At 45.0% G+C, this 15,078-nt stretch overlaps 1 protein-coding gene across 1 annotated transcript in view; it reads right to left on the bottom strand.

The window, feature by feature from the left end:
- WWC3 (WWC family member 3) overlaps positions 1-15,078 on the bottom strand; it is a 95,826-nt gene that overhangs the window by 35,557 nt on the left and 45,191 nt on the right. Inside the window, 3 exon segments of the mRNA XM_008587580.1 lie at positions 7,871-7,944; positions 11,498-11,629; positions 14,169-14,298. Coding sequence (XP_008585802.1) covers positions 7,871-7,944; positions 11,498-11,629; positions 14,169-14,298 — 336 coding nt within the window.

Raw genomic sequence — 15,078 nt, 5'->3', positions numbered from 1 at the left:
GTCCGGTACAGGCGCGACACTGAGGGTTGCGATCCATTGCCAGACATGAAAAAAGACAAAAAAAAAAGGAAAAACAAAACAAAACAAACAAACAAAAAAAAAACCATGAATGAAAACCTCCATTTATGCTGCAGAAGCTACTTAGACCCTCGCAATTCACATGGAAATCTTAAATATGATTTGCATTTTTCTTGGAAAAAAATGCACTATTAAGTTTTGAGGCATATCAAGAGTGATCCCCAATTATTTAAACTGATACCTAAAATCTACAGTCTACTGTATAATTACTCATGTTACTAAAATCCTTTCTGGAATAGCTTTCTGGAATAGCAAATGGAACTCCAGGCAACCCACGGTCCCATTTGATGGTGATGAGTCGTAACAGATCCCAGTGCCACATTCCAAGACGTGGGGTCAGCTGAGAGCCTCATGCCTTCAGATTTCGATTACGGCTACAGAGTTGATACTTCTTATGTTTTCTCTTAGTTTTCCTTTTGTAAATATCAATTTAAATGAAAAGCAAAAGTTAAAGAAAATCTCAGCTGAGATCTAAGTCAGATGGACAATGAAATTCCTAAAGCTGATTGAACTAAATATTGATTAAACCAGTGTCCATTCTGCTCAACTCTTTAAGTCAAAAATTTGAGACGTCTGAATCTAGAATGAGGCATAAGAAGGGTCTACTAGTACACCAATATACCACCCTGTCCTCAGCTTCCCTGTGTTAATATCTCCCTTTGGAAAGTACAGATCTTCTGAGAGCAACTTCGTTACATAAAAAGCAGAAAGTTTACAGGCTTCTTTCTCTTGACCCGAATGGGGAAGATGGAGCTACAATGGCAAAGACGTTTAACCACGCCCTACCCCCCAACACCCAGATATGAAGTCACCTGAGAAATGAAGGAAAAATCCAAGTGACTGATCAAATTCAACTGGAATCATAACACTACACTGATTCCCGACAACCGATGAACAGCAGGACTGATCTTGGCAACAAAAACTAAGACACGTAGAAATTGGGTGGACCAAATGTTTTGATCCTATCAGGACTGAGAGTGTTTCTATGGAAACGGCTACAGTTTGTGCACAGTTCTGGAACAAGTGCTCTTAGGTTAAAAATAAGGAGCCATCTGCGTCATTGAGATTGCTTCAAGAAGACTTGTTCCTCCAACTTTGCTTTAAAAAATTCTAAAATTTTTTAAACAAGTAGTGTGAAAACACTCCTATCATAAAGTCTGCCTTGGGAATCCGAAGAGATGTTCCTGAAGGGAAAGGCAGACGCTGTCCTTTTGATACATTTCACATGACTCAGAGTTGAAAACACAAAACAAATCTGGTCACCATGACAGTGGCAGTTTGGTTAGAGAATTCTCTAGAAATCACACCACTACTTGGAATTATGAGTTCCACTTCCACAAACTTCCTTTAAATCTGAATACGTATGAAACCCCTCATTGTCCAGAACTCTGCATTTTGACAATTTCCCACATCTTAAAAGCAATCTCAAATACAGATATACAAGGAAGACTTCTCCCAAATGCATAAAGGCATAAACTTCCCCACCATTTAGAAGTGGCAAAGCACAAGAGGCTCTGCAGAGGGTAGGCATGATAGTTAATTTTATGTGTCAACTTGACTGTGCCCAGGGATGCCCAGATAGCTGGTAAAACATTACTTCTGGGTGTGTCTGTGAGGGTGTCTGGAAGAGGTCAGCATTTGAATCAGTAGACTGAGTAAGGAAGATCCACCCTCACCAATGTGCGTGGCCATCATCCAATCTGTTCAGGGGCCAAATAGAGCAAAAAAGTAGAGGAAGGGCGAATTCGCTTTTTCTTCTTGAGCTGGGACATCCACCTTCAGAAATTGGAGCTCCCAGTTCTTGGGCCCTCAGACTCCAGGACTTACACCAACACCACTCGCCCCACCCCCAACTTCACACCCCGGTCTTCAGGCCTTCGGACTCGGACTGAAGTACACCACCAGTTTTCCTGGTTCTCCAGCTTGCAGATGACAGATGGTGGGACTTCTCAGCCTCCATAATCACATGAGCCAATTTCTATAATCAATCAGTCAAACTCTCTCTCTCTCCCTCTCCTTCTATCTGTATCCTGTTGGTTGTGTTTCTCTGGGGAACCCTGACTAATACAGCAGGGAAGCTAAACTTTGCAGGGTGAATGATCTGAAATATGAGAACTGGGAGACTAACGTCCAAGGGTGAGGTTGCAGAACGAAAAGACTGAACACTGAATTGTGGCACTAAACTAATGCAAGTCCACCTGGGCAAAAGAAAAGGCTGCATGACGTTCACTAGCCTCAGAGTGAAAGAGCAGGGAAGGACACGTGATTCTTTGCTCATGCACCAGTAAAAGGATGCATTCTTTTTAATGCTTTGGTCGGTGAATGGGGGTACATGATGCTTTCCTGTACGTGGAACATCCCTTCTCGAGTGACGCTCGTGGGGATATCAGGGATGTGTCCCAGCCACGTGCAGGGGCCGCGTGCAGAGTCCATGGACAGGACCTTAGAACCATTGTGCTTTGACTGCGGTGCACCTTACCTGGGTCCTAGAATGTTAACATCTGTTCTAAATTTAGTTGTTAGCAGAGAACTGCCTGCGGCTGCTCTCTTCCCAGGTCTACGCTGGTCTAATCATGCGCCTCATTCAAAAGCAGTCCGAAAAAACACGCAGAAAAAGCAATTGTAATAAAATCTGTGGTCTGGTGCTGGGTGAGATTTGATGACATTAACCTTCCCTAACTTTCAACCTGTCCAGGGATGGGGGGACATGGGTGGTAATAAGGTTGCCCTGACAATGCTACAAGGTATAGAAAGCCTAGAGCCTTGCCAGTGCCACCTGGGATTATGGGAGCTACAGCAGAGCAGTTGACAAGTCGGGCCCACACTTGCTTGCCGGTCAAGCCTTAACTACAAGCACCAACTTGGAATGACTGGAGGTAGAATGTAATTACTCCCAGGTGACTGGCACGGTACACTGACACCACATCAGAGGACCAGGCCACAGAGGGGCCACAATGAATGGATCAGTGAACCATGATCAACTGGTTAAGGACTCCACTGACAAGAACTCTTCAAGGAGGTTTCTAAGCACCTTAAATCCTGTTGAAAGCACAAAACTCATTGTCAAAAATCAAGAGCTGCCTTAACGATCCTCATCCCTAAAGCATGAGCCTCTCTGGCGCCGCCTCCTCCTCCTGCTTTCATTCCAGGGAGAGCGCCATCGCCGTCACGCGTCCCACAGGCCAGGACAATTTAAGAAAGGGGGTGGGGAAGGGCTAACTTAGGACTGCCAACTTTTTATTATGCCACGTAAAGACTTTGAAAAAAACCAACACACATCATCTATTGTTATTTCATAAGAGAAAGAGGCTTTAGCAGAAAAAAGATATATATCAGAACAAGAGAGTTCATTAAATGGAAAAAGGTCAGTCAGCTTTACGGAAATCTGCCACTGTCCTCCACTGCCATCGGTCCCTTGGAGGGAAGTGCTTTTTGAGGTCTACTTCCCTGTCTGTCCTCCTGCTCCCAGCCATCCTCTCTTGGACTTTTTGCTGTACCCCTCTGGCCAATCCCACCCTGACCTTTTACAGGACATTCTCACGGCTCAGTCCTGGAGTCTCTTCCTTGTTCAGTGTATTGTCTCTCCCGAGGTGAGTTCAGCCACTCTGTGACTTAAGTATCATCCATATGTGGAAAATCCCCATATGGGTTCCCCTCGTCACTCTCCTGAACATGCCACCATTTGGATGGCTCACAGTTAACATTCCCAATTCAAAAGGCCTAGCATGCCCAGCACTGCCAACTCCAGGCTTTCCCAGGCCCTCGTGGACCCCGTGCGTGGCCCTGCTTCTCTGCTCACAGTGTCCTCATTCCACTCCTGGCTCACCTGCGTTCTGCCACTCAGGCCAGTCCAGCTGCTGCAGACTGAAAACCCCCCACCTTGGTCCTGACCCCCACTCCCCTCCTAGCTAAGAAGGGCCTTCCCCAATGTATAGGCAGCTGGAATCCCAGCAATTCTTTGGGGCCCAGCTCTCATGCCATTTTCTCCAGCCCCCCAAAAGAGGATTTATTACAAAGGGTTCAAACACCACTAGCCCTCTTCAATATTCGTGCAGGTCCAGGAACTGTGAGCTGAGCTCGGTGTGTTTGTATATCGCATGAACACAGTCCTTGAAAGGGAGTGACAATCCCTTGCCCACGTTAGATCCCTAAAGGCCCCCATGTCTTAAAGCTCTCTCCCTTCTCAAGGCAAGGGGGGGTTACCCGAGACTCCACCCAGGATGTAGGCCCTGGGGAAGGGAGCCAGGAGCAAAACAGTTGGCCAGGAATTGTCGCGAGCCCACAACTTGCCTACTTCCAGGGGTGAAGGCCAAATAGCAAATAAGACCAAACGAGACAGTCATTTATTCATTCAGTAAGTATTCACTGAGTATGTAGCTACTGGGAGTAGAGCAATGACCTATAATCGCTACCCTCAGTGGGCTTACATTCTCACAGGGAGAGACCGACAAAAAGCAAATAAACAGATTAGGTAATAACATTTGCTCGGCCAAACAGGGTGACAGGGTGGGGGTGGGGATGGGGTGGTGCAATTTTATTCAGGATGGTCAAGGAAACCTCTCTCACAGGGTGATCAAAAGGAGAGCAGAGGCCATGTGACAATTTGGGGAAAGCACTCTTTTCCAGGCAGAGCAAACACAAGGGCCAAGGGCACTGTATGAGTTTGCTCTTGCTGATGTAACAAATAACCACAAACTTGGAGGCTTAAAGCCACACCCATCACTCTGTTATAGTTCTGGAGGGCCGAAGTCTAAAACGGGTCTGCAGGGCTGTTCTCCTTCTGGAAGCTCTAGAGGAGAATCTGCTTCTTTGCCTCTTTCAGCACCTAGGGGCTGCCCACATTCCTTGGCTCATGACCATGCATGATTCTGCCCTCGGCTTCCATCCTCACAGATCCTCCTCTGCCTTTGATCCTCCGACCTCCTTCTTAGAAGGACCCTTGTGATGACACTGTGACACTGGGCCCACCCAGATAATCCAAGATAATTTCCCTATCTCTAGATCTTTGTATCAGTCCTTTTCTTTGCTTATAAAGAATGCCTGAAACTGGGTAATTTGTGAAGAAACAATATTTATTGTTTACAGTTTCAGACGCTGGGAAATCCAAAGACCAGAGAACAAATCTGATGAGGGCCTTGCTCTTGGGGGGTGGGGGGGGAGCGCTTCTCACGTGCTCTCCATTTAAAGTCATCAGAACCACGCCCATGACCACCATTAAACCATCAACGGATTAATCCATTCACTAGGGCATGGTCCTCACAATCCAATCACCTCTCCAAGGCCCCACTTTTCAATGACCATAATAGGATTTCCCACCCTCTTAATACTGTCACAGTGGGGATTAAGTTTCTAATACATGGAACTTTGAGGAACACAATTCAACCCATATCAATCCTCAACTTCATCATATCTGCAAAGTCCCTTCTACCATGGAAGGTAACATATTCACAGGTTATGGGGAACAGGATGTAGACACCTTTAAGGGGCCATTATTCATCCCACTCCAGGCACTAAGCCACAAATTTACCAGGCAGTGGGATATCCAGTGGGATACCAGTGGGGCTTAGCGTGTCTGAGGATCACTGAGCAGCCAACATGCCTGGAACAGGGCAAGCAAGGAGGCCCCAGGGGAGTGGGCTACCAGCCGTGAGTTAGCAGGCAATCTGCTCATGTAGGCCCCGTTGTCCACACACAGCAAGGATTCAGGAGCAAGATGGGTAGAAGTCCAAGAGTTAGGTTTCCCACCGTGACACTACTGACATTTGGGGCCAGATAAGTCTTTGCTGTGGGGACTGTTCTATGCACTGTGGGATATTTAGCAGCATCCCTGGCCTCTGCCCACTTGATGCCAGCAGCACCTGCCTCAGGGTTGTCACAATAAAACATGCCTCCAAACATTGCCAGAAATCTCCTGGGGGGTAAAGGAGTAAATCTCCTGGTAGCCCACTCCGCAGGTCAAAAACCACTGTGCTAGTGACAAAAGGACAGGCAAGCCAGCTCAAGACAACTCTAAGATGCATCTCTGATGTTTTAAATGTCTCAGCGTAGCCCAGAAAGGCATTTCTGAGAAGCCCCCACTGTGCAAAGGTTGAAATGCTGGCAACAGGACCCTCCTCTGTAGCTGCAGTGCATTTCTAGCAAGAGTCTATGATCTTGAAGTAATACTTTTACCCAACAGTACTGATGAAGCGCAGTGTCTGCTCCCAAATAATTTTCTTGACTATTTGCCCAAATGTATTATCGTGACATTAAAAAGGTTACTCACTGTGTACTGATACCATCTCTCTTGAAGACAAAGAAATCACTTGCTATGTTTGGTAAATGTCACAGCAAAACACATAACGATTATGTTCCTAAGTGTAGCAATGATGTATTTTCCATGTTTAATACAGCACAGCAAATTCCAGCACCCACACTTTGCAGTTCCACCAGAAATATGCAAGAAAGAGCAGAACGAGCAGCTTCATCATTCAGAAGAGACAACCACCCCTCATAAACTCCAGCAAGCTGAAGAGAAGGAATGCATGATAAATGAAGAATGTGACCACGGAGATAACCAGTACTGCTAAATGAACTCGGCAGCGTTCCTTGGAGAAATTGAAAGCCCACCATGAGTACATCCTAAAATGCCTGGAGGACTTGGGTATAAAACCTCCCAGTGTGGGCTGGCTGGTTGGGTCAGTTGGTTGGAGTGCAGCCTTGTAACACCAAGGTCAAGGGTTCGGATTTCCGTACCAGTCAGCTGCCAAAAAAAAAAAAAAAAAAACCCTCCCAGTGAACAGAAGGACCATGTCAGTTTAAGTTGGCCCTGTGGCAGGGAGTCATATGATCTGCTTTTGTTGCTATTTTTACATTTTCTAAAAAGCCAACAAAGTGGATTTCCAGACATCCAGACATCCGTGAGACATACAGTACTCTGAACATGCCCAACTGTTCAGCTTCCAGAAAGGACCCCCTCCCCTGCTCCTCGCCCCCCCCGCCAAGATCATATTTCATTTGCAACTAAAGAAACTTTTTTAAAAAGATATGTTTCATACTTTTCCAAAGCACATGTTTTGAAATGATTTGGTTTTAAGACTCTTTCCAGAAGACACCAAGGAGAGGAGTCTCTAAAAAGAGGACACAAGAGCCAGGGCAGGGAAAGAATTGTGAGAACAGGCCACTAGGCATGACAGCAGAAACATGATGCACTGCAGAGGAGCCGGAGGCCACTCAGCTTTGCCCAGGTCCTAGGGAAAGACTGTGTGGGACACGAGCAGAGCCACGCAAATGCACAAACCCAGTGAAGTCACAACTGGCAGAAGGCAGATGATTTACAATACAGGTCAACATAAAAATGACAGCATGTGGATTCTCTCCAATGAAATAAAATTGATTAGGTACTGCTACCATTTGTTGGCCTAATACTTATTAGAATGTCTTTTAAACCAAGATACGCGGCTTTTCGCATTAACCTAGTTAGTAGTCACATATATAGCAGAATGGTTTCACTGCAGCTGGTCTGAGGGACTGATGTTCAGTCTACTGGAAGGAGGGGTGGGAGTTCCGAACTACTCGGTATGGCAAAGAAAACCGAATGCGTCTCTATTCTTATTGAATCACATCTTTACGACTGTTTGCAATATTGAGAATGTCACATTTTAAATGCACTTGAAAGTTTGTCATATGTATTAAGCAGCTACGTGTAAATGAAGATCCTTTGTGGACAGTCACGTACTGGAACTCTGCCATGTGCCTTCCACAGGAGAAAGGAAGCAAGCAGATGGTGACCTTGGAAAAATGTGCTTCTTACCTCTTTCTGGCTTCTTCATACTGCCAGTTAAGTCTGACTCGGTCTACGAGTCTTGTTTTATCATCAAAGACAAACTTTCCGGAACAGAAGAGAAAAAAAAAAGAAAGGAAACACATATTAAAAACACATTTCAAAACAGAAAATTCATTTAGACTTTTGGCAACGATGAAGAATACTCTTTTAATTTGTCTTTCAATTTCAATTTTTCAAAGGTCTGGAAGGAAACACACCAAACACTACCCTCTGCCACCTCTGGCCTTGGGGCTGGGAAGCCTTTTGTCTTCTGAAACTGGTGATTTCTTCTTGTTGTTGTTTTACAGTGGAAGTATACTCATCTACTGTGTAATTCCAAGCAACAACAAATAAGTTGATATAAAGGCAAAAAGTCATCCCATTTTGTGTAGTATATTCTCTAATTCCTCAGCAAATGTAAAATAATGACATTCTACTAAGAAATCCCAAGGTCTGAAGAAGACGGACCAGCTGTGTGAGGTGTGGACTGGACGCCTCCCAATGTCACAGGCATGTGAAGGAGCCACAGGTGCAAGGAAGGGAAGCAAGCTCTAGAAAGCCTGGGCTGCGGAGAATCCGAGAGCCAGACTTTAAAGACAGCACTCTGAACGTGATTGGTAGCTGGACTGAAATGATTTCGTACCTGTTACATTAAAGGCAACAAAATCCTACATAAAACAAAAAAAGACATGTACAAGAGCTAACTGTAGCTCACCTTGGTTACCTCTTCTTGTTCCTGGAAATGTCATACAACTCTAGTTTCATTAAGTCAGGTCCATCTGTAGATATGACCTTACTAGACCATATATTATGACCACCAAGCCTCATGTTTTAGAAATGACCTCATGTCAACAAATATTCATATTCTACTTGAATGATTAGTGATGAATTTATCAATACAAGTTTTGATCCATGTCGATGGGGAATTTCCTTACAACTTTATTGCTGAGTGGCAAGATGAGGAAGTGGCTTACTAGGGACCAAGCATTCTCCAACAAGAGTGTCACAGTTTTACATGTTTAAACGACCGCATCCAATGCCCCTCTCCATGGTTTCCTAAATATAAATATATTTAGGCTGCCGTGTCACAGCTCCAAAGCCTGTCTGCAGTGGAGGTGAGCTGAGCTGCTCCTTGGGACTCTTTATTAGAGACCTTGCAGCCAACTCTCCATGAAGATCAATAGAAGTCACTTCTTAAACCTATTTTCTTAGCTGTTTATGCACCTCTAAGCTTTGTTTTTACACTCTTCTTCAGGAATTAAATGGGCATTTTAGTCAAAAGAAAAGACAGCCAAACGATCTGACAGGTTCCTGCTTCACAGTTCCTGTGCAACCCTACAGCAGCTAAAAACCTGTGGCTCAGAATCCCTGGTCTCGAAAAGCATGTCTGATATACATCAACATCCACCCCATAAAATGGACTCAAAGCAAGAACTAAGTGAGGCAGGCAGACTTCTAAGATGGCCCCCAATGATCTCCACCTCCTGGGATTTACCCCATGTGAAATTCCCTCCACCTGAGAGAGGGCTGGGCCTATGACTTGGTTCTAAACAACAGAACACAGCAACGGTGATGGGAAGTCATTTCTGTGACTTGGTTACAAAAGACTATGACTTCCATCTTGCTAGCAGACTCTCTCAGCTTTTCTCAGTTTTTTTCTCAGCTTTTTTTTTTCTCAGCCCACTTTGCCAAAGCAAGCTCCTGTGCTGGAGAGGCCCACATGCAGGGAACCAAAGCCCTCAGTCCAACAACCTTCAGGGAACTGAATCCTGCCACCAATCATGTAAGCTTGGGATGGATCCTTCCCCAGGCGAGCCTTCAGATGAGACTGTAGCCCTGCTGACACCCTGACTGCAATTTCCTGAAAGACCCTGAAGCAGAGCACCCAGCCCAGACTCCTGAGCTACAGAAATAGTGAGATAATAAAGGAGTCTTGTTTTAAGATAATACGTTTGGGGTTAATTCATTATGTCACAATGACTAACTAATACATCATAGCCTTTTGACATATTTTTCTATAATAACATGATATAGTAGAAAGTACAGGGGCTTAGGGATCAGAGTTGTTGATTCAAACCCAGACCTGCCTCTCCCTAGCTACATGACCTCAGGTAACCTGGCACCTCTGTCTCCCCGCCTGTCAAAGAGGGATGGGAACAACTACTTAAACCGAGATAACAGCTGGGAAGCTGCCAACCCAGAGCCAGCCCCAGTGAACACAGGGGCTCATAAACGATGATAATTTACTGCTACAGTAGCATAACCAGCCACCACTCCCCACCTGACATTTTTAGAATGGCTTATTTCAATCATTAGAGAACCTTTGATCTTACCTGCTTCTCTCAAACTGGTTAAGAGTCTCTCAATTCTAAGCAGCAATGAATTAGTCACAGAATTCAATGAGTCTCGTACTTCTTTCCCTCCTTCACTCCAAAATCTTTATGCAAAAATGCCAAACATATTGGGCTCACAGATTCTTCTCTGTGTATTATGGGTGGTAACCATATTATTTAAACCAAAGAAGATGCCTGATCGAAAATGGCCAAGTGTACTTTCGAGACCAATGAGGGTAAAATCAAAGATAGGCCTGTTCCAGGACATCTAAGACATAAAGACTCATTTATTTACTACATTATACTCCCCTCAAAGAGGCACTATTTGCCAAAATTTCAAAATATTAGCTAATTATTTAAAACCCAGAGTTTTCTGTCAATTGTTTTTGTTCCCTTTTTAACTTCCTTTTTATTTATTTAATTTAGTGAGGTGGGAGGGACACTGAGCATTCCATTGATACCTCATCTTTACCTCTTCTTTTTCTTAGGCTTATTAAGTAAACTGCTTTTCCCTTTGGCAACAAATTAATGTCAAACTTCACTGAGTGACATTACAGTAGTAATGTGTTTGAATACTCACAACCCTGCTTCCAATGGTGATTTTCCCAGCTTTGTTTTTGTGGCTGACTCAAGGCTTCCCTAATTATCAAAAGGGGCGTTATGAAATTCTTCCAAGTCTCAAACAAAATTACTCTTAATTCAATTCAATTTCCTGACATTCTTTTAGAAGAGTAAGAAACAGCAACGAAGTATAACCCAAGGTGGCACAGCTACAAGCCTTTGGAAATCACCGGTCTCAGCCAGAGATCAGCAGACTACGGCCCTCGGGCCAAATCCTGCCCGCTGCCTGTTTTTGTAAATAAAGTTTTATTGGAGCACAGCCACACTCATTCACTCACACATCACTTACAGCTACTTTTGTGCCACAATGACAGAGACCATATGTTCGGCAAAGCCTGAAATATTTATTATCTGATCCTTTACAGAAAAAGTTTGCTGATCTGTGCTCTAAAAAGCAATGTGTCTGTCAAGAAGACATTTAAACAACTCTCACAAGGAGTCTGCCATATTTGAGAATGGAAATCACAAGGATGGAGCTGACAAGCAATCCAGCCGCACCCTACACCACCGAACCTTCACAGCTGGATGTGAGACACAATATTTTTCCTTCAAACTTAACAGCAGCAAAGCCAAAATATTTCTGAAGTGAAAGTGGAAAATCAAACCAAATGAGCAATGGTGACGCAAGGCACACTCGTCCCTTCTCCCCAGGCCAGCATACCTCCCCGATGACATCGGTCTGGGAGCCGGCGTCGCAGAACTGTGGAGGTAAGCCGGGGTCGCGAGGGAAATCCTGCAGGGCGTCGGTGACAGAGCAGCTGTTCTTGAAGCCGCTGGTGAGCTTGGCCAGGCTCTGCAACGGAAGGAGGCAAGCTCAATGAACAGAGATGGCACCGCTCCCCCTCCCTCTACCAGCGGTCGTCCAGCCCAGTTCAGGCCTGCAGCTCTGTTACTGCAGTGTCCCCATCCGCACCCTATTCTCAGTAGACTTAAAATACCTGTTTTTCACCACACGCACCTTTAATACAATTCCTACCCATTTAAATCAGATAGTGACTGAGCGCTCCTGGCAGCACGCGAATAAGGCAAAGAACAATTATTGGGACCATCCGTACTGTTTTTTAAACCTTCACACTTCCTAAAGAAAAAAATAAGCATTCCTCCCAAAACGTCCAATCAGTATGTGACAGAGATGAACGCCACTGTGAGATTTTCATAGATAAACCACACTGAAGGTGAAAACAGCTGCCAGGTGTTGCTTACGTATTTTTAAAATCTGGTTTCTCCAACATAATTCTACATGGTCAAAAGTCATCGCGTATGGATGTTTGTCAAAACGTAGAGTAAGTCTGTGTTCTGGTATATGGAACCCCTTCGTGTGAAAGTTAAAGAGAAATCAGATTTGGGGCCATTTCTTTTAGACTTTTGAATACATTCACCTTCAGCAGATAGGACCGCAGACACCTGATCCAGAACGCCCCAGTGCAGGAGTACTCATGGAACTGGCTCGCGATCAACACAGAGGCTTCTGGGAAGCAGCCAGTATTGTCAAGTTCACATTAGAAAGACAAAACAACGTATTTGATTTTGAGGACTTTGCCCATGCCTATCGCGGGTGCGCCTCAGAGTATGAGACCTCCAAGGAGATGCTGGGGCCCGAAGCTTCTTCCAGAAATTCTACCTCCTGCCTCCATGGTAGGGAACCCAAATGAGGCAACTGGCTGGCTCACCCCACTGTTGCCCACTGTGGCCTCAGAGAAGCCAGGCCAGGGAGACCTATTTGACCTTGTGGGGCAAAGCCTCCGTGTCCCTGCCAAGAAGCTCCAGTTGGTTGACCCTGGGGAGTTGGCTAGGATCATATGGGTAATGAATATAGGGCACCCTGTCCAACACCATATGCCCAGAGATCTCAGTAAATAATAGTTGTTTTCAGTGCTACCAGTGCACCAAAAAAATCTAACAATTGACCCTTTACCTATCGTGGCCTGGAGAGATCATCTGAAAATACAGATTTCTGGGCCTCACCTCCAGAGATTCTAATTCAGTAGGTCTGGGGTGGGGCCCAGTCATCTGCATTTTAACGAGCACCACACAGACTCTCCATAGGTCGCTCATGGCTTTGACCTTAGCAAGCACTGCTGAGCAAGGTAGTCATTTGTGCATCTGTCTCATTTTGGCTATGAGTCTAAGCTTTCTTTCATATGTCCTCTGTGTCTCATGTTCAGCAGAATCTAAACAAATGCCTACCAGGCACTAGGTGCTCGCTTAGGGTGTTGAGCAAACACTAAAAGCTACAACAGAAATCACTGAATGTATGCCAGAATCAAGTAAAAAGACCAGTGTGCATCCACTTGTACAAGTTCAACATTTTCCAAAAATAATAACAGTAACTCCAGGAGTTCAAGAGGCAAAAAGCATAAAACGATACGAAGCTACAATGATCCCAGCTATGTAATGCAGACATATCCATGTGGTAGAACACTACACAACCCTATCGAGGAACGAATAAGCTCTCTGAGCACATATAATGGGAAAAGGCACAGGATATTATCGTCACGTGAGGAAGCTGGTGCAGAACAGCGGCACAGTCCTAGCTTTGTGTGAGGGCAGCTGAACACGTATTCGTATTTTTCTGTGTCTGCATGAACACAGGAAGGGCACACACAACACTAATAAGAGTACTTATGGGAGGTGGCAGGAGGGGGTGACAGCAAGATTTCTCATCATCAGTCTTTACAATTATTTTGATTACGGAACAATATGAACATATCACCCATTGTTGTGGGTTTGTGTCCCCCCTATGTTGAAGTTCTAACCCCCAAAACCTGTGAATGTGACCTTATTTGGAAATAGGGTCTTTACAGATGTAATCTGGTTAAGATAAGGTCACAGAGGATTAGAGTGGGCCCTTACCCAATGACTAGTGTCCTTATAGGAAGAAGAAATTTAGACACAGAGACACAGGGAGAAGGCCATGTGACTATGGAGGCAGAGGTTGGAGTCATGTATCTATGAGCCAAGGAATGCCTGGAGCGACCAGAAGCTAGAAGAGTCCCAGAAGGCTCCTCCCCTAGCGCCTTCAGAGGGAGCGCCATCCTGCCACCACCTTGATTTCGGACTTCTGGCCTCCAAAACTGAGAGACTAAATTCTATCGTCCTAAGCCACTCAGTCTGTGATACTTTGTTACAGCAGCCCCAGGAAAATCATACACTCATTCAAATATAATATACACACATTATGTTATATATGGATTGTATAGACAATAAATATATAACATATGTGATAAATATATTTTTTAAAAAAACTAAAAAACAAACAAACAAACAAAAACCAGACGAGCAGGCAGGCAGGTGAGTGGCAGGGGTGTGAAGGGGGCAGGCCCAGGCTTTACCTGCACCAGGTCCCGCCTCTCCTTCTCGCCGGTACTAATGGCTTTCTTGATGGTCCGGAGCTCACTCATGATAGCCTGGGCCTCATCCAGTTTGTAGTTGGTGTGAGCACTTGACATCTTACGATCAATCCTGGGTAAAAAATGAAAAAGAAGAGTCATTCCTCATGAGATCTTAACGTTCCATTAAACAACAACAACAAGAACCCAAAAGCCTCACACGAAGGTAGGAAACAGTGAAAAGCAATGTTTTGGCAAAGACAGACTCCATGAAACCTTCCTTCCTTGTGGTAAATACAAAGACCGCAGCCTTGGCTGGTGGATGACGGCCTTTATTTGGGGAGCCTCCTCTGCAGGTGAGGATGTCCCATCAGGATGGCCATGTCCTCTGCTAATGATCAGGCAACGACATCACTGGTGTGAGGGAGGCCCTGAGACTGTAAACTCCCGTCTCTAAGAAAAGGACCACGTCTTATTTGTTTACCCCAAGCATCTAGGTTGGTGGTCAAAAATGTTTACTAAGTAAACATATGAATGAGATCTGCATGCAAAGAGAATATAAGGGAAACAGCAAAAAGTACTGAGCTTTCCATAATGGTGCCTTGTGCAAAAGTTGGCAACTCTCCTGTCTCCTCTATCTCTTTCATTTCATTTGGGTCCTAATTTATCGCTTTCACCCTCTCTCTCCTCCCACCTCTCCTCAGTTCTTTCCTTCAATCCCAACACGCATCCATCCAAACATCCTTTTGTCCTTCCCTCTCCTCCCTTTCCTTCTTCCACCCTTCCATTCTTCCACCAACCCCTGTGCACACCAGGACAGAGCACAGGACAAGACGAGGCCTGCAAGCACCTTCCCAGAGCAGACAGTGTCTGGAGCACGACCACTGTCATGTCTTCCATCCCTAAGTCTCAA

This window comes from Galeopterus variegatus, unplaced genomic scaffold (assembly GCF_000696425.1).
Source record: "Galeopterus variegatus unplaced genomic scaffold, G_variegatus-3.0.2 Scaffold4446, whole genome shotgun sequence".
In the NCBI taxonomy this organism is placed as follows: domain Eukaryota; kingdom Metazoa; phylum Chordata; class Mammalia; order Dermoptera; family Cynocephalidae; genus Galeopterus; species Galeopterus variegatus.
Note: the sequence above shows the minus strand (reverse complement) of the source record. Positions and strands in the feature narration are given on the sequence as shown.